The 26,499-nt window shown below is 30.2% G+C and overlaps 1 protein-coding gene across 3 annotated transcripts in view; it reads right to left on the bottom strand.

Moving 5' to 3' along the window:
* Positions 1 to 26,499, bottom strand: part of HERC2 (E3 ubiquitin-protein ligase HERC2) — a 276,358-nt gene that overhangs the window by 65,527 nt on the left and 184,332 nt on the right. For 2 of the 3 annotated variants that reach the window (XM_075372110.1, XM_075372112.1), the window contains 11 exons: positions 24,946 to 25,101; positions 20,039 to 20,264; positions 18,180 to 18,404; positions 17,927 to 18,048; positions 13,456 to 13,602; positions 13,153 to 13,318; positions 12,093 to 12,272; positions 11,370 to 11,519; positions 10,598 to 10,840; positions 3,606 to 3,826; positions 2,758 to 2,913 (listed from right to left, as the gene is read on the bottom strand). In XM_075372110.1, the coding sequence (XP_075228225.1) occupies positions 2,758 to 2,913; positions 3,606 to 3,826; positions 10,598 to 10,840; positions 11,370 to 11,519; positions 12,093 to 12,272; positions 13,153 to 13,318; positions 13,456 to 13,602; positions 17,927 to 18,048; positions 18,180 to 18,404; positions 20,039 to 20,264; positions 24,946 to 25,101 (1,992 nt within the window). The remainder of the gene's footprint in view (positions 1 to 2,757; positions 2,914 to 3,605; positions 3,827 to 10,597; positions 10,841 to 11,369; positions 11,520 to 12,092; positions 12,273 to 13,152; positions 13,319 to 13,455; positions 13,603 to 17,926; positions 18,049 to 18,179; positions 18,405 to 20,038; positions 20,265 to 24,945; positions 25,102 to 26,499) is intronic. The other variant, XM_075372111.1, reaches the window with a different exon arrangement.

Raw genomic sequence — 26,499 nt, 5'->3', positions numbered from 1 at the left:
AGCTTGAGGTATTTTCTTTTGTTAGTTGTTTTGTAGTTTCTCTGTGGGCATAGTATATTCCTTACCTTTCATTCTTTTTCCTTATTCTTCCTTCTTCCTTTTTGAAAGAAATTGAAAGAGATGATATTTTTCAGAGGTGAATTATTATTATAAACATATAAATACAATTAAATAATATTGAAAAATGAAATATTTAATTAATGTGCATTAGAACAAAACAGTACGATTTGATCATCCTATGAAAATTTATCATCTAACAATAACAAGAAATTTCATGCTACAGGCATCAGAAGTAATCATTACCATTAATGAAACATCTAACTATGCAATTCACAATGTTTCGTTTACTTGAGAAGCACAGTGCAAGTTTTATCTGCATTTAAAATTAAATAATTGTATTCCTTAAGGTTCTTTAAAAAAAAATCACAATGTCTTTCAAAAAGGAAGGAAAGGTCCATGGATAAGGGAAATTTTAATCATCAACTTAAATTGTAATTAAAGTTTTTAAAGGTAGCTTTTTCTAAACAATGGGCTTATAGTCTGATCTCAGTAACTTACCCTACTCACAGGTTGCCAGAATATGTTATATGACTGATTAATAAATCAGATTAAAAAATTTATTTATTTATGAATATGGACTAGACCTAAATGTTATATACACTGTTTCAATGCAATGAATGTAATATTAATTATCTACATTCAGGATCCATTTAAGAGAAAACTTTAAATCTCTTTTTAGTCTAATTATTCCACTAGATCCAGCGATGTAGAATTACTAACAGAAATAAATAGACTGATGGATATTTAATTTTAGAATTTATTTTCAGTTAATCACCTGAGATTTAAATTAAAATGTAAGACAGATTCACTATTCTTCTTTACATCAAAAAAACAAATACATGCAAATGATTCTTTTGATGTAAGGTTAGATAGTCCATTTGTTTATAATACACTCTATTTAATGATATAATGAAATAGCTCATTAACTAAAACAATAAAATTAAATCTAAGCATTCCATTTGTTATAAATCTGAACACTATAACATATAGAAAATATAATTCATAGTTGACCTTTGACTAATAAAATTTAATAATTTTTTTAAAAACAAATCACGATCAGTGATGTTGGTCAGTATGATTTATATAAGATGATTGAATGAATAATTAAATTCTTTCCTTTGTACCACTGATTAACTATTTAAAAGACAAAAGTTGGCTGACGGAGTGATCAGTTGAATGAAAAATGGTTAAGAAAGAGACTACTGTAGTGTATTATAATGTAGAAGGCAGGTCTTCTTCATAATACATTCTTGAACTAAAAAAGTCATAAAAAATGAAATTTTCATAACAGTGAATTTTTTTCCTAAAAGTTAAGTAAACAACAAAATACCCAATACAGTAAGCCAAAGAATTAAACACATTTTGACCACAGATTCAACTTTTTGAATAAAACTTTCCTTTAACACATTTTAATTTTAACTTTAAGTGGTTTTTCATGTTACACATGGTACGAGAGGTTATCTCTAAAGTAAAGACCGTTTCATTGTAGAAAAATCTCTCAAAAATTCTTTCAATCTCTCAAACAATCGGAAGGAGCTAAGTCTGGCCTATGTGGTGGGTGATTGTAAATTTCCCATCCAATGTTCTCAGTAAATCACATGTCGGACCCGCAAAATGTGGACATGCATTATTGTGCAGCAGGACGATGCCATCGGTCAGCTGCCCAGATCACTGATTTTGAATGGTGTGCTATAACTTAGGTACAGTTTCGCAGTAGGCTTCTGCATTTATAGTCATTCCACATGGCATAAAATCAATCAGCAGTATGCCAAACTGATCCCAAAAGACTGTGACCATCAGTTTTTGTCCAAATGGCTGTGGCTTGACCTTTGTTGGTTTGGTTGGTGATTGAGGATGATGTCATTCACTTGACTGCCATTTTCACTCTGGCATGTAATACAAAACGCATGTTTCATTGCCAGTAACAATTAAATTAAGCAACTCATAACCTTTTTCTGTGTAGTGCATCAAAAATTCTGAAGCAGATCCCATTCAGATTTTTTTGTGATGTTCCGTTAATATGTTCGGCACCCAACATGCACAAACCTTTCCGAAACCTAAATGATCATGAGCAATGCGACCAATAACAGCTCTTAAAACACCAGGAAAAAGAAGGACCAGGTCAGTAATCGTTGCGATGATCTTTTCTGATTTCATCATCGACGCGTTTCAACAAGTCCACTGTGATTATCAAGGGCCTCCCCGAATGTTCCTCCTCATGCACATTAATTCTGTTATTTCTAAACCGTTTATATCATTTTCAGACATTTCATTCATTCATTAGATTTATCACCATACACAGCAACCAACTGTCATGAATTTCAGCCGGCTTAATATTTTGACGGTTCAAAAACATATGACTCCACGTATTTCACAGTCTGCGGCAATGTCGATTTTGCTTTTATTTTATAATGTAATAACTCAAACATAATCAAAGATACTACAACATGACAATTTACAGAAACATTGCAGTGTGTACATTACTAGCATGGCCATGAACAATACAGGTTCGCCAAAAAGGAGAGAAATTTCCCAGCAATCTTTACTTTAGAGATATCCCTCGTAAATAAATCCATGAAGACAATAAAGACTGACAACCTCCTGATAAAAAGCAGCACAACGTAAATAATTTTTATACCCACCTAAAATAAAAAAACTAAGAATTTTTTTAATAATAACCAGTAATATGTATTGTACCTCAGCACAAAATGTAGCTGGAAGTTGAGTTCGATGAATTAACGCTGCTGCAACTCTCATAGCTAAACAGTAGCGTTGAAACCAAGACCATTTGTGCCGGTCAGCACAATATGATGTAGCATCCACATTCAGATCACAAGCAAGTGCTACCAATGCCTAAAAAGTATATAACACATATTTTATAAATTTAATCAATAAGAAAGTTTAATATTTATAGAAGTACAACATTTTTTACTTCCTTGTACAGTAAAGGAAATATTGTGATTTTGAAAAATTTTGGTTTTCAGACTTCAATGGAAATATCCATTTTGACCATCCCTGAATCCATTTGAGTAGTTTTGGCATGATGTCTGTACGTATAAATGTATCTTACATAACTCAAGAACAATTAGCCGTAGGATATTCAAATTTTGTTTTTTGTAACTATTATAATATCTAGTTGTGCACCTCCTCTTTTGACTGGACCAAAAGTGTTCAAAATAGCCCAAAATCCAAACAATTTGGATTTTTGACTTTTTCTTAACTGTAGCAATAAGCCATCACGGAGAGCTTTTCAATGATATAGTGGTACTTATTTTTATTGGTTCCCGAGTTATAGCCAAATAAAATTTTAATTAATGAAATATTTAGATCTTACAAGAGGAAGGCACGTCGGTCCAAATTTGACTATCTCCTTTTTTTTAACTTTTTTAAATTTAAATGTATTGATTTATTACTAATTATTAACCTCAGATTGTAAAAAGATTAAGAAACACATTGTAAAAAATGTGTATATGTAATTTTATAGCTGTATAAAGAAGTCATGTGGTATCCACGAGATCTTTTTAATTTTTATATAACATGTTTACCTTAAAAAAAGGACTGTGCATAAGATGTTTTCCACCCTTGACAGCAGGATCTTCATATTCATACTGACGTAATAATGCTTGAGGTAAACTATGTAATAAATTTGCTAAAGATGAATCAACTCGATCTGTTTGAAGAAATGCAGGTATATCAAGAAGTTTTCCAAGTGGTGAACACATCAACTCTCTTAATTTTTCCAAACACCACATTCGTTCCGCAGCACCTGAGAAATAAATGATAAACTCATTAATTGTTATCAAATCAGCAATTAGGGATAGACAGATTGGGAAGTTTGAGGAGAGTCTTGGCCTCAATCTTAATGTTATTTGGCTGAAAACATAAAACGTTTAAAAAAGTACACAAAAAATAAAACTTTTTCATCTCTTACAATTTTAAGTTTTGGAATCAAATTATTAAAAAAACAATTACCAATAACTTGCTAACACTCAATTTGGCAATGACTTTAAAAACTCTAAATTAAAAAAAAATTCTAAAATTAAAGAAGCATTTTTACTTTTTGATGCAGTTTTCTTCAGTTTTATTTTATGAAAAATTGTATTTTACTTTTTTTCAGTTCTACCCAAATTACAGACACACCTTTTTTTGACAAAATCTCAGAAAAATATTCTTATCAATTAAGACATCTTATGTTATAATTATGAGGCTTTGTTTTTTCAACTTAATGTAACAAATTTCACTAATAAAGTGAAACAAATTCATATATATTTGTATGCAGTGCATTATTTCACTGTTGCAAAACTATCTTATCCCTCTTGAAATATTAATTACAGTCTTTATACAGCATTTCTATAAAAATAGAAAAAAGTTACTGTATTCCTGTAACTGATTTATAAAACTGAATTTTGAAGTTAAGCTGCTAATAGGTGTATAAGAACTAAGTATTTCATCCAGAAAAAGGGCAATCAAGTGATTTTTGGTTTGAAATGTAATAGATATTGAAGACAGATTTAAAAAAAATTGTTTATTATCTTTACTATGTTTATGAATGTATCACACTTTTTATGAAAGAGAGAAATCAATTTCAACTAAATTCAGATCTTCATGAGCATATCATGTTATCTTATGGATGCATATAATATGGTCATAAATTAAGTACTTTATACTCATTCAGAAATTGGTTGTATAAAACTGACTTATCAGTAAAGTAGGGTAATACTTATTTAAGTAAGAATCCATTATAAAAAATTTGTTTCTTAAAAATGTTTTTGCAGGGAAAACCCTCTACATTTCCTTGAATGGCATTGAGTGTTTAATAATAAGCCTTTATTAAGATGAAAAAATGTAATAATCTAATTCACCAACCCTTAATATTCAGAAGTATGTCAAGAGCATTTTTAAATAAAAAATGTACAATTTAAAACTTGATTAATTAAAAATTTTTTGATACTATTTATTTTGTACTGACTAGACTACATCATGTTTCTTTAGTGTATAATTGTAAATTTATACAAAATAATTTACAAATTTACAAATTACAAATATACAAATTTATTATGCTATATTATATTTTAAATCAATCTAACAGTGTTCTACATTGTGCACTTACAATTTATGAATAATAATATTATTATTATTATCATTCTTACTTAAAATAAGCAATTCAATGAAGATAGAATTAATTAAAAACATGTAAAAAACCAGACCCTATTTTTCAGCAACATTGTAGATAAAACTTGATTTGAAAAATGCTATGCCATTCAGAACAACAATTCAAAAACTATGTCACGGGAATTTTGATAGAAGTAAATGAGAATTTGGAATCATTAAATCTTTAATTTGAAAGTTTTTCACTCTTGGAAGCAGCAGTGATAGAGACTTATAAACATTATTTTAAAATGAAACTAATCAAATTTTTAAATGTAGGAGGTAATTTTTTTACGTCAGTCATGGAAAAAATTTTTTTTAAACTTTTTAGTGACACAAGGAAACTATCTCTGAACCTCTTCAGTAACTGGTGACATTGTTCTCATCCTGGAATATACAGATGTTATTACTGATGTTATTTTTTTCCTAATCAAGCAGATATATCTTTAATATGCAATTTAAAACTGTTTTATAACTGAATTGTGTCTGTTTATTTAGTACATTATTATTATTGTGCGCTTTTGTGTATTGATACATTTTATAGTGATCAAATTTATTACCTCAATTATTAAAGAGAAGGGCAATGCAGGATGTAATGCAAATGAATTTTGGTGAATATGAAAAAGTCTCAAAAATAGCAACAGAACAAATAATAGACTTCATGAAGAGGAAAAAAAGGTCACAAATTATGGAATGATGACTGAAAAAAATTGAAGCCATAAGAAAATACAAGAACAGGAAGGGTGAAAAAGGTAAGAGGCTCTACAGAAAAATTAATGCATTAAGAAAGGTAAAAAGTAAAGGACAATATGAACAAATATAAAAAAGAAAGCAATAACAGCAACATAGGATAAGTAGTGGAAAAATATAGGCACTAAAGAATTATACATAGAGTTGGCAAAGAGTTATACAAAGAAGGAGCATACTTAAAATAAAACCAAATAGAACCATAGAAGATACATTTTGAAGTGGAAGAGAGGCTGAAGTAGAAGTAATCTAAACAAGCTATACAAGCAACAAAAGATATGAAGAATAAAATAGCTAAAGGAAGAGATGAGCTGCGAACAGAACTGATTAAATATCTTAATGATAAGATATTATTAACACTTGTGAAAATATACAATACAATACACAACAGTAAGGTAATGACAGAAGACTTTTCATGACAGAAGAACAATCATGATTACAATCAAAAAAATGGTGTACTAAAATATCAAGATTACAAAATAATTAATTAAATTTCATGTTCAGTAAAACCTCTATGTATCCTGTATTCTGAACATTCAAACTTCTATATTCTGAACAAAAGTTTGAATAAAAAAAAAAGAGGACTTAGCTACAGGAAAAAGAATAAACATTTAGGAAAGGAGAAAGGAAAAGGAATAGAATCAGATAATAAGCATTATCGGTGAGAAACATTTTTATATAGAAAGAGATAAAGAAATAAGTGTAATTAATGGAAATATTAAGTAGTCAAAGAGTGGACTGGAGAAAAACAGAAGATTAATTAAAAAATTGTACCTGAATTAGAAAATGGCTATGAAAATAAACAATGCTCAAGCCAAATGGTTTGATCTTAGAACCTTGTCCTATCGCCAACATTATTTAATATGAATTATTGAATATGTATCAAAAATGTTCTAAAAGAAGATGAAGGAATCTGTGTATGAGTAAAGTGACAAAGTTGTACTAGGTTTACAGATGATGTAGTGGTTATTTTAGAATATAAAGCACAAAATATTCAACAGGCGACAAAAAAATTAGTAGACCTTTTGATAGAATGTAGCATGAAAATAAAGAATAAGAAAACTAATGTATCGATAGAAGAGATTAAGGCAATAAGTAAAGAAGACAATAAGTAATTCTGCACAAAATAAGTTTAATTTGATACCTATCAAATAAGAAGAAGATACCAAATTAAACCTACAGTTACCAAATTAAGAGAAGGTTGCATAATGATATGAGACACAGGGACTATTTAAAGAGAAAAAGAAGGGCTGAAGGTATAGAAGAAATGTGGATGCAGATGAGATTGTAAAAGATTAAATGAATAAAGTGAAAAATCAAGAAGTAGTGAACAGAATTAACGATAATAGCTTAATTAAAACAACTCAGATTAGGAAAGCTAACTGGCTGAGATGTGCCTTGACAGAAAGGACTGATTAAAACATTGCTAGAAGGATCAGTAGAAAATATAAATAAAAAGTGGTCGGAGAAGAGTAAAACTTATAGACAATCTAAAAGAAAACAATATTATCAGGATCATAAAAGTTTATGACCCTGGTGGTGAGATAGACATGGTGCAAGGGATCTCCTTCAGGGTTGGTGATGTTACTGGAAATAGAAAACCAATAGAAAGACCATCAATTTATGTGATTCTCTTTTATTTTAAATATAAAATATAAAGTACATAAGTAACATTTCTCATTTCACTTGCACTAAAGGAAACTGCAGTTTTGTATTTTCTGTAATAATACATAAAATTCATTCATTAACATCTGCAATTACGAGGTCTGTTCAAAAAATACGTAGACTAATGTCATAAAATAAAATGTACATTATTTAGAACCCTTGTCTGAAGCCCCTTCAAAGTACTCTCCTCCTCTCCTCCCTGATGCATACACTTTTCCAATCGTGTTTCCACTATTGGAAACAGTCCTGGAATGCTTCTTTTGTGATGTTCTTCAGTTCCTTCATCGCATTTGCCTCAATCTTGGGAATTGTCTCAAATCTTCTTCCTTTCAAAGATATTTGAGTTTGGGGAACAAGAAGGAGTCACAAGGAGCGAGGTCAGGTGAGTAGGGTGGATGGTGAAGAACAGTGATCGAGTGTTTGGCCAAAAACTCATGAGTTCTGAGGGCTGAATGGGCTGGAGCGTTGTCGTGATGAAAAAACCAGTCACCACTCTTCCACATTTCTGGCCTTTTCTACCGAATAGCATCCCGCAGATATTTGAGAACTTCAGTGTAGTAAGTCTGGTTCACTGTGAAGCCTTGGGGGGAGGTACTCGTGGTAGACTATGCCCTGAGCATGAAAAAAAACTGTCAACATCACCTTCACATTGGAATGAACTTAGCAAGCTTTTTTTGGTCTGGGAGATGTTTCACCCACCCACTGGGACGATTGAACCTTTGTTTCAATATCATAACCGTGTACACCCAAGATTCATCACCAAGAACTTTTCATCTTCGTCTGAATGTTCAAGCAATTCTTGACAAGCCTGGACACAATGGGCTTTTTGGTCATCCGACATCAGGCGTGGAACAAATTTCGCAGAAAAGTGGTGCATCTTCAATTTTTTGGTCAAAATCTCGTAACATGATCCAACTATACCACATTTTTCAGCAAGCTCTCTGATGGTCAGACGTCGATTTGCTTGAACCAGGGTGTTGATTTTGTCTATGTGTGAGTCGTCAGTTGATGTGGAAGGACGTTCAGGATGCTCATTGTCTTCAATCGACTGAAGACCATCTTCAAAAAGGTCCATACCACTTAAAACATGTCGCACGCTTCATAGCAATATTGCCGTAAGATGTCTTGAGCATATCAAAAGTTTCACTTGCAGATTTTCCGAGTTTAACACAAAATTTCACAGCAACTCTTTGCTCGTTCAAGTCACTAATTCTAACACCTGCCAAACAAAAAAAACTGTGTTGTAATCAGCTGATCTGTACGAACAAGGCGACGCCAAGCAGATTTGACTGGAATCAACTGGACTCGAACAATTCAAACAGTCTACATATTTCTTGAACAGACCTCATATATTCAGTAATTAGAATTTAAAATGACTTTGAAAATCTGATGTTGGATTTCTAGTTTCCAGAAAAATACTATCCAAATTTAATTTATGCATTACTTCTTAAAGAGAAAACAAACACTTAAAAAATTAAGGAAAATTTATTTTAATTCTCAAGGGAAACTTTATTAATTATTGAAAACTCCATCATTCAGCTATTTTTTCTAGTATAGTTTTATAATATCCTCTTTTATCCATCAATAGTTTAGTTCAAGATTAAAATTAATCAGTCTATAATATAATTTTTGAACATTGTTTAAAATGGTTAATGAAATGTAGATGAACATGCTAAACATTCTTTGTACTTTTTTTTTTAATAAAAAATACTTAGATGTTTTAAATATATAAAAGAAATTTGTTCTTTTCCTTGTCAACGCTTATTGTAACAAGTACAGAATGTATAAACTGGCATATCTAATACTAGTTCAAGCCTTCTCCCACTACATCAGTCACTCACCTTAATAATGTCCAAATAAGAAGTGCTTACAGTCCTGCACACACTATTATTAAAAAAATGGAGTCAAGCATTCTGAAATTTTAAAACAGACTTCAAGCATAACTTAGAAAAGATTTTTTTATTACAGGCAGCTGTATGACTGAACAAAATCATTTTATGATATAAGAATTTATGAAATTAACATATGATTAGCGATTTTGAGTTATTAAAATCATGAAATAACAAAAATGTACAGCAGAAGCGATAAAAATCTAAGTGTTTAATTGAGAAAGAGATTAATTCGAATGCAACATGTGATGGAACTTGTTTGTGTCTACCATTTAAAACTTGAATCAAGGAGAGCAAATTTACGATGGAAACATAGTGACTCTTCTACCAAGAAAAGCAAAAATCTTTCAGCAGGCATGACCATGACCATGGATACTGTACTCTGGGATTCAAAGAGGATTACTTACATGGACTTCATTACCAATGAAGAAACATCAATGTCTCATCCGCAGGTCAATGTTTGTCTTTATATTGCTGATGTATGTGTAAGAATGGTCAGTCTGAACAACTCTCAAATGAGACAATCTGTCACACTCACAATATTGATTTGGTATCTATCATTTATTTTGATCACTGAAGGAATTTTTAGGAAGGCAAAAAACTTCACACTAAAGAAAAAGTCATTAAGCTGCAAGCAGCTGGCTTGAGAATCAATCTGAAGATTTCTTTGAGAATCACATAATAATGAAACAAGTGTATTGCAGTTGAGGGGAGCAACACTTACAAGGTGCAGGGAACAGATTTTGATTACGATGCAAACAAGATGTATAGAAACAAATTCCTGTTTGTATTTGAACTATCCTAATAGGCCAAATACAATCATAAATACGAAATAAAAAATTAAATTTATATAATATGAAGAACTTTTGTGATGCTTTGAGAAAGTACTTTAAATATAGATAAATAAAAACTATTACAGATCAATTAATAATACCTCTTTTGTAATTCAATGCAAGTGATTAACTGGGTTTTAAGCTCATAGCTGCTAAATTGTTTATATAAGAAAATAAATACAAATATTCTGACAATATGAAGAAACAAAATTATAGAGTTGATCAGGAAGACAGCTGATATAAAAACATACTTACCAAGAGAGCTTAATTGTGCACAAGCAGCTAATGCAGCTGCCAATCTTGTAACTAAATTTCTATGAGGAGCAAGAGGTAAGCATGGCTCTAAGAGACACATTACTAATTCCACTGACGGCTGTGACAAAACATCACGATCAGAACCCTGTTGACCGTTTTGTGACATTATTGGATAAACAGTAAAACGCCAACCCCAACCATTGACTGAACCATCTGATGTAAATTTCCATTTTAATTCATCTCCTGTAGAAATATCAACATCAAAATAAATACAAATCAGAATTTAAAAATTGAAAAAAAAAACAATTTCGCTGCAGGTAATTAAATTATCTCTTAATTGAAAATTAATTTTGACACTGCTATTCCAATTCTTATAATAATAATAATTAATCCTTTAACAATCAGTAGTTCTTCAAATGAATTACAAGTTAATACAAATAATAATTAATTAAAATTCTGAAATAAGATTTCCATTGTAAATTATGATTTACTATAACTGTCAATCCATCTTGTACATGGATGTGATACTTATTTAAATTTTTATTTTGAATTGGTAGGTTTCTCAATCCTTCCCTAGCTGCATACCATTTTAAAAAGCAGATATTAACCACTCTCTTAAAATATTTCATTTTTTAAATTTACAATATAATTTAAAATACTGATATAATTTTACAAGTATAAATATATTTTTTGCATTCAGAAAAAAAGAGTATTTTAGCAATTTACCTTATACATAAGAGATATATAATAAAGAGAATAAAAATTAAATTACCCGGTATAAGAAGAGGTGCTGACCAGTCACTCCACTCTCGACCACATTTAACAGCAACCGTTTTACCAGCAGAATCCATTATAGTTAAAGGATCATGCCTCCTTTCTGTTGAACATTGACGGTCAAATTCAACTCTCAACATTTCAGCACCTAAATGAATAAAAATTTACTACAGTATGAAGACTCGATAACTTAGTAAATATAAGTTTGTGATTTACCAAAATAAATTTGTTACTTATTTCAATGTGTTATCAGTTCAGATGAATAAGTTTTTATACTTAAAACATAAATAAGATTTCTTCTGTTCTTCAGAATCTTTTCTTACAGATGTATTGTTTGAAACCTATTACTGATATTACTTAACAGCCTCTCTCAGCTAACTCTTGTTGTTAAACAGGAATTATGAAGTAATGGAATTAGTTATTTTTCTGACTCATTTCCTGTAAGCAGTTGTTATAATATGTCCTTGGAGTCAGTCTCCATTTTTCTTTTGATTGTTGTATGATTAAAGTTGAAAAAGGTTAAGACTACGTGATGTTTTTAATCTAATATCCAGTTTAATAGATAGAGATGAAAAAAATTAATTTTTTATATGATTACATGTAGATAAAGATATTTAACACCACAAAAATTTTTGAATAACATAATTTTTCATAGTACGAATTCAGAATTATAATAAAATAATAAAATTTTAAAAATATTAAATAAAAATGTTTTTAATACCTTGTATTTTTACATGTCCGTTAAGTGAAACATCATCAATATATGGATGACTGCTCTCCTGAACAACAGGCTGAGGAGCACAATGAAGGCTACAATTATTATTTATAGCCACATCTTCTAACTCTGTTACACATAATTCAAGCAACATACATGCTACACTGTTGTATTCTCTGGCCATTCCTATACAAAGAAAAATAAAGAAATAAAATTTTAAAGAACCACGAAAAAACTGTATTAATGCTTTTTGGAGTTTTATGATTAAAATGATGTAGTATAATTCATCATTATGAAATTAGTTAATTGAATTATTAACATTTGCAAGTAAGAGTTTTTAAACAACAAAACAATCTATAAAAATGTATAAATGTACAATGTATAAACTATGATTATTGTATGAAAACATTCAACAAAATACTGCATTTCATGTTAAATATGAGAAACTTACTGATTTTTACAGAAAAGCTCTAAAAGACAAAAACAAAAAAAAGCTCTAAAAGAGAAAAGACAGCATAGATTTTTCAAGAATGGTGGACAATACAAACAACAACAAGTAATTGTAAAGGGGGGAGGGTCTAGATATAAGAAAAAAATAACAAAAAAATAAGTAGATAATGTTTAAAATAATATGTAAACATGAAGGTAACTGGGTAATATTGAATAAATGTCTCTCACCAAAAAATAACAGCTCCTAAAATGTTATAAAATTCAAACAGAAGCTGAGATTTTCAAAATTTAAACAGCTTGTCGATATCAGTCATATAAACTTCTAACATATTGATAATATTGTGTGCTAGTTTAAATTTTCACGTGATGCATAGCAAATACGGTCAAGGAAAATGCTATGTGGCATTTAGAACAACACACATGAAGAATCAATGTATTTGATGTAAAAATAAATAACTAAACAAATTCATTTTTACAAGCACATATTTAATGTTCATAAATTTACATATAAATTTTAAGGTAAACAAAAACGCAAGAAAATAGTTGATAAGCAAATTCTATAAGATAATATTATAGGAATAACAAAATGAATATAACAATAGTAATGTGTTCTCACCAACAAGTACATTTGTTATAGTTTCTTTAGCGTTATCACCAGCTCGACCAGCAACAGCCAGTTTCAGCAAATCGACCATCATCCTTGCATCATTAAGACCTAACAATGAAGTAAAGTCATCTAATGTTGCCACTGGAGGAGCACTAGCTTCAGCAAGACCTAATACCTACAAAAAGTAAAACAAATTAAAAATATATCAGTTACTAAATGACAAATAAAATTACTGGGCGCAACATATTAAAATTTTGTTTATTAATACATTATTCACCAAAAAGATAAATAATCATGAAAAAACTGACTCACCTGTGGATTGCACTTCATTGTAGCAGCAATAACACTCATTGCACTAGCAGACATTTTTGATGCCCTAGATGAAACACTGGCTGAACTAGAAAGAGATGGAAAAGCAGCTAATGGACTGTCATTTTCCTCAGGTGTTGATTTTGTACTCTAAGAAAAATAAGAATTGTTAAGGTAAATGATGGGTATTTGATTATTTTAAATATATCCAATTATTAATATTAATCAATTACAGATTTTTATATGTCATGTACACTGAAAACAATTCAAAGTTAATAAATTTGAATTTAAAAAAATTAAAAATGAATAAATAAAGATTATAAAATGTTTACTACCATTTGGAGTTTGTATAAACTTATTATAAATAACTTAATTAAAGTTATTCATATCATGTGTTGCCTTGTACCCCTTAAAATACTGTAATATTTCCCCAGAAACCTTCAACCCCTAATTATTTTTAATTCAGTAAGATATATTGCTCTCTTTTTCTTATAAAGTAACTATATTCTATTCTTTTGTCATCAGTAGATAATCAATCACCTTTAACTTACGTTTACCTTTCTTAACTACTTTAATGGATCAAACATTTGGGGTTAACTCTTGCACATTCCTTGTTAATTCTAACTTGCTGTTAAATGATAATTCAAAGAGCTTAAAATTGGCTGATATAGAGAATAATTAATTTAACAGCAAACTGCTACTTTTTTGGAGCCAAACTAACAGGTTTAAATTTCTCTGTTAATTTTTTTATAAAACAATATTCACTTAGTACACTGAGGCAACTTTAGCCAAGGTGCCAGTACATTTTCATTGGACCCACCGCTATAAATATTTAATAAATTAATTAAAATAGGCATATAATCTGAGAAATTCTCCATTGAAAACGCTGATAATTTTTTAATATGTTAAACTTTCCAAAGATTCACAGCAGAAGTCAATTACAGATGCTCCTCTTAAGATAACTGCCTGAACTGCTCATAAAATCCCCAACATTCTACCATTTAAATTACTAATTTAAATGCTTCCAAAGTTCAATTACCTTTTTGCCTTTATTATTAGTAATTGTGTCTCTTTGAGTACAATCTACTGAACTATTATTAGCATTAATCATAGACTGTAATTTCTGGGACTCACTGGATAGGTGAGTCTCAGGAATTACAGATTAGTTAGTCTCAGATCAAATGATAGGATATATCATTTGAATCTCTAACTACAATATAATTAACCATGTTACTCTGAGTTAAATCTATTGTCACTCTGATAAATCTATTAGTATGTAATCAGTCACCACCACTTAATTGTAATTTCTGATCCATTAATTAAATACATAGGAACAACAAAAGATTTTTGCTTATCTTTACAAATTTGTAATATTCTTTTAGATTTTAACCATAAGTTTTTCTTTAACCTAATAACTGGCCATTTCCCACATAAAACCAGTGATTTTCTAAAAAATATACCCATGACAGTATACAGGATCAAAAACACTATGACTTCATCAACTGTGAATGTTTTCAAACATATAAAACAATTGTAACTTCTTAAAAAAAAAACACACATTAAGACTTATCTCATTAATAAACCTGCCACACAGCAAGCTAACATACTTTAATTCATAATACTCATTCTTATCATGGCTGATTATCATAATCCTCAATATTTCAATGTCTAATTTTTCCTTCAACTTCTACATTGTCCTGACCTCCAGTTCACAAATCCCACTCTATCCCACTTAAAAGTCAGGGTATGAGGATAAACAAAAAGAAGACAAAATGTATGGGATTAGATAAAAAGAGAAAAGGATTGAGATTAAGATAGGAAATCAAGTTTTAGAACAGGTGAAGAAGAAATTTCAGTACTTAGAAGTACTTATTCAGTACTATTAAGTACTTAACTGATGATCTGACTTGCACAGTAAAAATTAAACAAGAATATCAAGAAGTAAACTGGCATTTAATAAGAAGGGAAGATTGCTGTCAGAAATGTTAAACTTAATGTTAAGGAAGAAATTAATGAAATGTTTTATTTATAATGTGATGCTCTATGGAGCTGTAATGTGAACAGTGAAAAACACAGACAGAAAACGTTTGAGACTTCTGAGATGTGGGTGTGGTGCAGGAATGATAAATATATCAGGTGATATTTATATAACAAATGTAAAAGATATTAACAAACAAATGAACATGTAACAAATGAAAAGATATTAAGGAGAACTGGAGAGAACAGAAAAACACTAAATGAGATTGAATATAAGAAAAGAAATTGGCCAGGACATTGTACGAGAAGGTTTATTAGTGGATGCCATAGAAGGCTTGGAAGGAAAGGAAGAGATTTCAAATGATAGATGGGGTTATGGAAAAGGGAAAATATGCGGAAAAAAAGAGGTCAGCAAAGGATAGAACAAGGTGGAAAACAGCAGCCATGACAGGACCTGCCCTAATGGCAGAACACTATGAATGAATGGTGAACTGACAAAGGTCCTATATCATACCAAAGTAGGAAAATGCTCAATGAAAAATGTTAACTTAAATATGGAGTAAAAAGTACAAGTGAAGTAGCAGCTGTGAGATAAGAACAGAAATGATGGTGATATTAGGAGCAGAGTTCAATAAAAAATGAAAGGAAATCCACATTTTGATTACTTGATAATGAACATTTCCCCCTTCACTACAATCTTCTTTGCCCCTTGCCAATAAAATAGCAGCTATTATTTGGAGTATAACTGAAGAAAAATTTCTACATTAAATGTTAGTTGTTCCACCTAATAAGAAAAACTTTACCACAAAATTTCATTAAAAAAGTTGTTATACAAATAAATTGTACCTGCCAGATAATCTATTTCTTATCTTAACAGTCTTTCAATCCAATCACAATCCTGTTTTGTATCTTTTTTGTCTGTTATTTCTTCTTGGAGTCAGATATGCCTAAATTATGAACCAGCCCTAAGGTAAAATCAAGGTTTATTCATCCCTGCACATCTTCGACTCTGCATGCCATCTTCTCCTTTCATTCTACAGCATAGTCTCAATGATTTATTGCGCGTAAGCATGCTGAATTCTCTTGGGTATGCTTCCTTGTGCTGCAAAAACCTGTAGCATTTGAAGAATGAGTGTTCAATGGTGCTCTCCCTTCCACAATAACCACACTCAGTGTTAAGTTACAATGCCTGTCTACACAGGTATGCTTTGAAGCAATCATGACCGGTCAGGTACAAAGTCATCTTGTGCTGTAGTTCCCCTTGCTTGTGGTCCAGCTATCTCAGGAGGTTTGGAATGAGTCTATGGCTCCATCTATCCTTCATTAACTGATCCTCCTGTCCTGTCACTTGTGAACAAGTGATGCCTCCATCTCTGCCTTACTTAACCCTGGTACATTGACTCTCTCTTCTGAAAAGCAGATCCAGAGATACAAGTCTTGCCAGTGCACCTGCTGCTTCACCCAAGATGTCCTGTGCCATAGCATAATTGAAGAGAGACAGTCTTGAGAACTTGATTAAGAATTGCCTGGGCCTCCCTTTTTCCAGCATGATAAATCAGACTGGTACTCCATGACCTATGTGAAGACAAAATTTGATTTGTATTTTACTGATGCAAATGTCTGTCGAGGCATTTACATTGGTGGCATCCAGACTGAGGCCTGGCTGATGATTGTGAGATGTAATCAGTTAGAGGGTCTAAAAATGACTTCCAGTAAAGCCCCTCAGGGCTTGGAAAGGAGGGAGTGGTGTGGGAGTGGTAATGTCATTAAGTGGGTGTCTTTCCCCTATGGGGTTGAGATGGTGCTCCATACAAGACTTTTGAGAGCACCAACAGGGCAAAACCCTCCTTTTTGATATGCAAGAACTCTCAATGTTGGTCGTTATCTGACCAATGGCTGTTGCTGTTTTTTTGTCTTCTTTGACACCCAGGTCAAGTGCCTCAGAAATGTGATGTTTTTGTTATCCATGCCCCTAGGTACTTCACTGCAGGAAAAGAATGGACTTCTAAGCCTTTGACCCTAAACAACATTCAGATGAGCGTCATTAGTCTGAGCTGCAACAACTTGAGTCTTCTCAAGCGAAACCTGCAGCCTGATATCTCACAGGAGCAAGACAATCCTATTTATCACCTCGTTCCCAGTGTCTAACTCCTCTCATTCCGACTTGGCCAAAGCTAAGTCAGCAAACCCAGTCAGGGCTGTCTCTTCAGAAATCATGATGGAGAAGAATTTGTCATAAGTGACGTTCTGTAATGTAGGGTCTAACATAAGTCCTGTGGAACACTGCAACTCATCCTGATTTGCACCTCTTCCTTGGTGGAACTTTCATCAACCGTTCAAAGAGGTAACACTGTGCTGCTACATATTGGAAACATAATTCTTGTCAGGTTCAAAAAACACACGCCAATTTTTTATATTATATTTATTATCAGTATAATTAAGATACAGAAAGGAAAATAAACTTAAATAACATTTAATTGATTTAATTATAACTTACAATAGCTGCAACAGCTGCTTCAGCTTCTGATGCAGGCGCTTCACCTCCCCCATGAGCAATTTCAGATGTCTGCATCTGCATTGTCATAGTTAACGTTGTTTCAGGTGTTTCTGCAAGTTCATCTGCGGTAAAAATTAATATAGAAGTAAAATAACAACTGTAAATCACTTTTGTTAATTAATTATCACAGTAGAATATGATTATATAATCTAAAAACTGAAAAACCTACAAAAATATTATCAGACATACATACCTGTCAAAATAACTGAAGAATTAGTTTCAATTTTAGATTTACTAGCCAATGCAGCAACAACAGTATCACGAGCACATAAAACCCGTAAACCATTCAGTATATGTTGTAATGCGTTTTGTTTCGCAACATTAGAATCGAAGGAAAGAATTACATGTGCTAATGAATCCCTAGCAACAGTAGTTCCTAAAACACTTGGTTCTTTAGTCTGTGTTGATTCACCTAAACCTAAAAATAAAAAAATTCATCAGTTAGTTAAATTTACAAACTTTTAACCAGATCAACAGATTTTTCATCAGATCAGCTCTAATAACAGATCAATAAATTAACTAATTGAAATCACATGTGACTCATTTGAAAACCAAATGAAAGTCAAATAAAATCAAAATCACAATTTTTGACAATTGAAAATTGTTTTGAAGTTTTGAAAATCAGATCAAACCAAATGAAACCAAAATTTTAACTGACCTTTTTTATAATTATAATCTTTTTATGTTCCTAGATATTCAAGATACAGAAAGCTTATAAAAAACATGCATCCTATTACTTTTTTTCATTAAACCAATCATATCATCTTTATTCTACTGTTTTATACAATCAAATAACATATTTTCTAAACTTAATAGCCACCAAGGCTTTCATTTGAACAACAATCCAATGTAATGAGTATAACTTATATGTATAATATACCCATTAAAATAGACCATTAGTAGTTTTTAGACCATGTTGTACATTTTTTCTAGATTCAAAAATATTGTTTTTAGTTATTTAGTATCTGTAACTATTATTATAATAGGTTTTGATCAAATACCTTATGACTAAGTTATATAAAATAACTTTATCTATTTCCAATATAAGTATTGTAATAAAAATTATATCTTTCATTGCGCTCATTAGAAAAAGGGTAAACATATCCTATCATTCTAGCATACCAATGTCATTTTTGGTCTACTGATCCTCTGGTAGTTACTTCTTACCCTAAATTTTTATTTATGCTGTTCATACATGAAAAACTTAGGAAAAACACTTATATTACACATATGTAATTTTATATTCCTTTTCATATTAAATAATAAATAAATGTTTAATTGTAATCATAGAAGTTTTGACTTCTTACACAAATTAATTATAATATAAAACTGAATTAAGATTATCTCACATTCCTAAATTTGTAGTCAGATAAAATAGATTCTCTCTAAAATACCTAATTTTTTTTCAAGTTTTTCCAATTTTAATGCTGAATACATTATGTGTGTGTGTGTATATATATATATATATATATATATATATATATATATATATAAATTTTACTGAAATTAATCTTGGATGAAGGATGCTTGGAACAAAAAAACCTCATCAAAAAATAAACTTAGATTTTAACGTGCAGATAACAATGTTTTTGGTCTACATTTTGAATCACTCTGTATCTACTGAAAAGTTAATGAGAATGAACGCATAAACATCTGAGATACAAGAGACAACCATCAGAATTAATTTCTCTGAAAGTAATGGTGTTCATTGTAAAGCTATGTCAGAGATAGATGAAATTACATAAGTGGGTTAAATGCATTTTAGTGGGCTTGTCATGTTGATAAACAGTATTATATTTATTTTACAAAAACAAGTATTCCACTTCTTTCATTTTCAAAGTGTGAAAAACATAAAATGTTTTTGTTCGTAAGCACGCACATATCATTTATATAAGATTTGTATCTCATGTCAGGTACATAAATAATCTATACATCAGGTACTGATAGCATATCAGGTATAAATTTACGTATCAGTTATAGCACTAACAGAAAAGATACGATACAGAAAATTGATAAAGGTTATAGAAAAAATAAACACAATAATTACATTACCTAGAGTGGTAGCACCAAGAAGATCTTTTGCTTGACTAAATAAAACTGGATCTTGCATGAGTGGTAAGGGTTGATCAGGTGTATACCATGCAACTGAATGTGACGAACCACAGGCAACCCTATTCACTTGTATTTCACCAAAACCATGAACTGGTCCAGGTCTACGATTTACAAGTGTGGTACCATTTCCTTGTTGTCCATGATCATTATCACCCCAACCATAAACCTGAAAAATATAAAAATAAATTTAAAGTAAAACCAATTTTTCAGTAATTTACAAAAAAAACTTTTTCAATACAATTTTTAAAATTAGGAGTACAAGCCAATTTTTAATATCAGTCCTGCAGCTAAATAAAGGTTGCTCAAATATTAAAACTGATATATACCTCATCTGTACACAGTATCTCACAAATATGTTATTAATTTCATGATATGTTCTCAATGTAAAAGCAAGGAAGAAAGTTGACATACACTTGTATGGAACAATGCTGTTTAAAGTTAAGACTACAGAAAATTTTCATCCTGTTTTTTTTTCATAATGATAAAATGATAAAAATAATATAAATAATATAAAATGATAATGATAAAAATTATCAGATAAAATGGTGATAATATATTTGTTTTGAATGGAAAAAAAATTGGTTCCCAGAACTGCATCTCCATTAACCTCTGAAATTGCTGTAAAGCCCCAAAAACACTTTTTTGGATTCAAATTTTTTTCTGTTAAATTGCCAGTAAGCAAAGAAAATTAATAACAATATTTGTAGAGAATCTTAGAAAATTGTTTAAGTAAACTTAACTAAAAGCAAATAAAAGTTTAAGAAATCAGATTTACTTAGAATAGAACAGATAAAAATAAAAAAAAATCTTTTCAATATTGCAATAATAAGCATTATATCAACAAAATAACTTCTCTAAATAAAAACAAATGAAAAATTAAACAACAAACCAGTTTTATAGCACAGTTCACAGTTTTTACAATTAATTAAATTATTTCAAAATTGCTTATTTTATTAGATTGTAATATTAACAGGTGATCAATAATTGGGTTTTGTACATTGCATTAGATAATTTTATAAGCTTACACATAAGTACATAAAATATAATGTGTGTATATATATATATATATATAGGAAGATTCAGGACTTTCAGATCCCCGGTGAGATGAAGTCATGATGAAATTTTTATCACACTATATACGGGTTAAATTTGATGGTTTCTTATGCTTTTGAACTGAAAAATTGAATAAAACAGTTCCCAGAACTATAAATCCCATAATTTTCACGATATCGAATGTAAAATGGAAAATTTTTTTAATGAAAAACCTTTTTTTAGGTTTGAAGTACAATAACAAATGAATAACTATTAAATGTGTAGACTTTAAAAAAAAATTGAAGAAAATGTAATTCTATGAAAATTGATGTAATATTTAAGTCAATGAAAAAAAAAATCAACTAATAAAAACAAAACTTAACAAAAATGTTATAAGTTTGTAAAAATTAAAATCAACTGTTTTTAGTTTAATACATTTAAACTTTTGAAAGATTACATTGGCAACACTAACTATGCTCCAAAATTAATTTGAATGCTACTCACTGTTGTCATAAATTTGTGATTATGAGTTATTAATGAATGTTAGACGGTATAGTTTTTTAAAAATAATTTTGACTGTGCTTAATTATTTTTTGAAAATCAAGTTATGTAATGTTTTTTGGTTTGTTGTACTTTAAACAGTACCTAAACTTTTCCAACTGAATCTGAATTTCAAAAAGTGAAATTCTGTTTTGTATTCTTTGTTTCGAAAAATGCTGTCTCTTCACTTATGTAGAATATGCTGATATGATAATGATGTATAGCTTTTGCAATGGAAGTGCTCCAGTTGTGGAGGAAGAATACAGACAAGGTATCTTGGATGAGTAATTCCAAACTGTAAAGAATTTTTAGAAGTTTTAATAATCTTCAGGAGAATAGTATACTTTCCAGCTCTCATGTTTCATCTGAATATCAAATGGTACATCGTAATGAAAGGGAAAACATTCTTCAGGTGGAACAACAGCTTAGTCCTACAATGAAGCACACAAAGAATTTCTGAATGACTCAACATTCCACAATTACAGTACGGAGGTCATTACTTTCTGATGGACTGCATCTTTATCATGTCCAGGAAGTTCCACACCTCCAGCTTGGTGACCATGCCAAGACCATTGAGTGACAGCTGGTGACCATGCCAAAACCATAGTGACCACTGACAAAACTGCAGTGGTAGTTTAACAATAACTACCACTTAAGTCTGTTCATACTTATTTGGGCGAAGCTACTTTTACCTGTAATAGCATAAACAACAAACAGAATTCACATCGGTGGTACAAAGAAAACCCATATGCTGAATCAAATTTCTAGCAATGATTTTCAGTAAACATTTGGTGTGGCATGATTGCCAACCAACCAATTAATAGGCCCTTTCATACTAGAACATGTCACAAGAAGAAATTATCTGAAATTTTTAAGCAATGAATTTCTTACAGTGCTTGGAAATTTTTCATTGGTGAAACGAATCAAAATGTACTACCAACTTGATGGAGCATTAACATATTTCATGAATGAAGTTGGACAATTCTTAGATTAAAAATTTACTGGTAAATGGGTAGACATAGAGGACCAGTAAATTGGCTACCTTTATCACCAAACTTTACTTCCTTAGATTACTGTTTATGGAGATGATTAAATGCGAGGTACATAAGCAAAAAGTAGATACATGTGATGAACTGATCGCTCTCATTCTCATTGTTGCTGCCCTCATCATGGAATGTGATGATATCATTAGGTTGGTGACAGAAAACAAATTTTCGATATCAAAGTGCATCGATATCAATGATGGAATTATCAAACACTTATTGTAAATTAATATAGAGTAAACCGTAGTGAATATAATTTTTTTAAAAAGTAAATGAAAAATATTTAAAATTTTCAAACTTCTAAATTTATTGTACTAAAAGTAGTTGTTTTTAAATTTTACAAATTCATAACGTTTTCAGTTAAGTTTCGTTTTTAATAATAAAAGTTGATTTTGTTTTGTTTAATAGACTTCATTACATAAATTTTCTCAGAATTAAATTCTCTACAAGTTTTGATATTAAAATTTATGCATTTATTAATCACCTATATTCAAACAGGCTAATGTTTGAAGTAAAATAAAAAAAATACTTAAGGGTTTGTACTCTTTAGTAACATTCAAAATATAATTAATAATATTATACAATAAGAGTAAATTAACTTGATGTCAATCATTAATAGTTAAGTTTTTTAATATTTAGAAAAAAAACTGTTCTTTCATTATTAAAAACTGAGGGTCAAATTTTAACAACTGATTTTAAATTTATAGTAGAAGATAAACCTATATTTATTTCTGAGTTTATACCTCTTTATAATTTAAGGCTATTGTATGAGATAAAACAGCTTCAATAAGTATGTTGCTTGATATTAGTTTGATCAAAAAATGGTAGAATTTATGCAGAAAACCTGAAGCTCTGGCTGTTTTACTTTGATCTCAGGTTTAGAAAAGTTAAAACTAATAGCTAGATGATTTAATAATAATTTATCATCTAAGGGCCATAAATAAGGCTGATGTAGATTTGTTGCCATTTAGTACCTAATTGGTTATAAACCCAATTAAAAAAAAGAGGTCGAAGCAGCAGAGAATAAAAAGGTAAGGTGAACAGGCAAGAATATGTAGTTTTTATCAATATTAATGAAAGTAAATATTATTTATCCTTAATTTTTTATTGGTGGCAATTAAAATTCTTATACTGGATTTTCTAACAATTGTACTGACCACCAATTATTTTCCGGTGCTGTTTGTATCCTTACATCAAGTGAAGAGGTAGTCAATTCAAGTAGAATTATGAAAGGTTTGGTGTGAGCATTTTGAATGCTGTAAAATCAGTGATATGGTTGATAATTCAATGTACAGAATTGAGTTATTTGGTTTGGGCAAATGTAATAGGTCTAATTAATATTATGAAGATACCAGACAATCTTCTGGTAACAGATTACTTTCTTTATTTATTAAGTTTTGGTATTAATATAACTAACTAAGGGTATATTTAAATAAGTAACATAAGCAATGTTGTTAAAATAATTATATTTAACTGGAAGATTGATACAGCAGCAAATGCATAACAGGAAGTTGAAATATACTTTAACTTCTGCTCACACTTCAGTCATTGCAATGGCAAAAATCAATAAATTATAGTTTGAATTGCTCCAACACCCTCCAAACTTATCTCTGGCTCCTAGTGACTATCACTTGTTTCCTAACCTAAAAAAAAATGGCTTGAAGGTAAGAAATTTTCAACCAATAATCAAGTTATTGCCACCGTAGATGGTTATTTTAAGAAGGTGGGCAAATCAACATACTTAACTGGTGTAAGCATTCTTGTGGAATACTGGGCTATGTGTATACACCTTAATGGTGACTATGTTGAAAAATAAATCAAAATGTACCCAGAAAAATGTTGTTTTCTTATCCAGATCTGAATCATTTCACTCTATCCTTGTATATAATTGGTTTGTTTTATTTTTTCTTCTATAAGCTACATTGTATCAAGTTTTTAAAATTTTTGAGCTATTTTCTCTTAGTATTTATTTATGTTAATATAGTACGTTAACGGTTTTTAAAATATTTTATTTGGTTTTTTTATCTGTATTTGTTTTAGGTATATGTCAATGAGATTAATTTATATTCATTTACATGGGCTTGGTGTCTATGTATCAAACAATCTTAAGAGTTATTTTACGTGATATAAGTGTGTAATATTTTAAGTTTGAACAAAAGCATATCAAATAATCAGAATAGATTATGGCAGTTTATGACAAAATAAAAAAATAATTATATGAATGTAACTCACCATCCCAGTATCAGTAACAGCAAGACAATGTAAAGCACCTACAGCAACATTGATCACTTTTTCACCACGAAACCCCTCAACCAATGTAGGTTTCCTAACATGTTGATCAGTCCCATGTCCCAGCCTATAATAATCACCTTTACCCCATGTCCACACCTAAAATAAATAAATAAAAACATTATAGAATATAAAAATACATAATCAGCATATAATAATTCATTATATCAGAAATAGGTAGATATGTTATTTATTTTGAAAAAAGGAACTGCCCAAGCATTTGCAAGGATGGATCAAGGGAAACCATGGTAAAACTTTGACTATGCAGCATCACAAAATACAAAATTAATTATTAAATAAAAAATAGATGTGATTAAAGCCTATATTAATTATTTAAAATATAAACACATGAAATAATATTAAGGTAAATAATAAATGTATGAATATACTAAATATAAAAAATTACAAATAATCACAATTCAGAAGGCATTATTGAAAACTAGTTTGAGCACACATTTATGTACATATTGAACAGGATACAAAAAAGACAGGTTATTTTTTTAATTAATATTATTTCAAAATTCAGACAAGAGTAATATTGATTTAGTAAAAGAAAACCTTTTAATTGTGTTTTAAATAAATAATTGCAGGGATAAGTTTTTAAAATGGTTCAGTAATTTATTAAAGATGGCAACAGAAGCATATAAGGGCCTTTCTATTGAACTAGGGGCAAAATTAAGTAATGTTATCAGCACCTGGGAACACTATTATTATAGTAAACAATTAAAAATTAATAATAAAGAATTAACTTAAAAAATAAACAGGTGTAAAATGCCTAATGCCACATGCTAAATGTGAAAAAAAATTTAAATCTAACATAAAATAACAAAATTGCCATCTGTAACACACCAAACTAAATAAATAGAGAAATATACTGAAGTTATAATCAAATAATTGAATATAGATGCATGGTCTTAAGAAATAGGATGACATTTGATAACATAGTTATACTGCATAACTGAGTCCACAAGTATGCAGTGTCAATATCAGTTGGCAGTCACAGCAAATACAAACAGGTGCATAGGTCCAAGTCATGAGATGTCCATGAATGAATCTAGTGTGCCCTATTTGCAGATGGCAAATAATAACTTCCTCTCGTCGGTTACTCCTGTATGAAGAGCCCCATATTGATACAGTGTCCTTAATTAGACAAGCTTATCTTGATGGTAGCATTCCATTCACTTTGCCACTCATCACAAAACATCCTCTTCAGAAAACAGACAAGATCTTCAGAAACAACAAGATCAGTAAAAGGAAACTACAAACAAGCCTATTTTGCAGCACAATCAAATTCCAATATTGCTGGGGATCCAGCAGAAGCTCACACTTGTATTATGCCGAGTCATTAAAAAAACAACACGCTGTATTTCACAGACAACAAGGTGTCTGGAGTACATGTCAGTAATCACCTGCAAGGCACTCGTGGAATCTGAATAGACAAATATGTGTCGATATGATGGACTAATTATATTTAAGGCCTCCATATAGCTCCACGAT

Source organism: Lycorma delicatula, chromosome 7 (assembly GCF_047948215.1).
Source record: "Lycorma delicatula isolate Av1 chromosome 7, ASM4794821v1, whole genome shotgun sequence".
In the NCBI taxonomy this organism is placed as follows: Eukaryota; Metazoa; Arthropoda; class Insecta; order Hemiptera; family Fulgoridae; genus Lycorma; species Lycorma delicatula.
The sequence above is the reverse complement of the archived record's forward strand: the minus strand, read 5'-3'. Positions and strand labels throughout refer to the sequence as shown.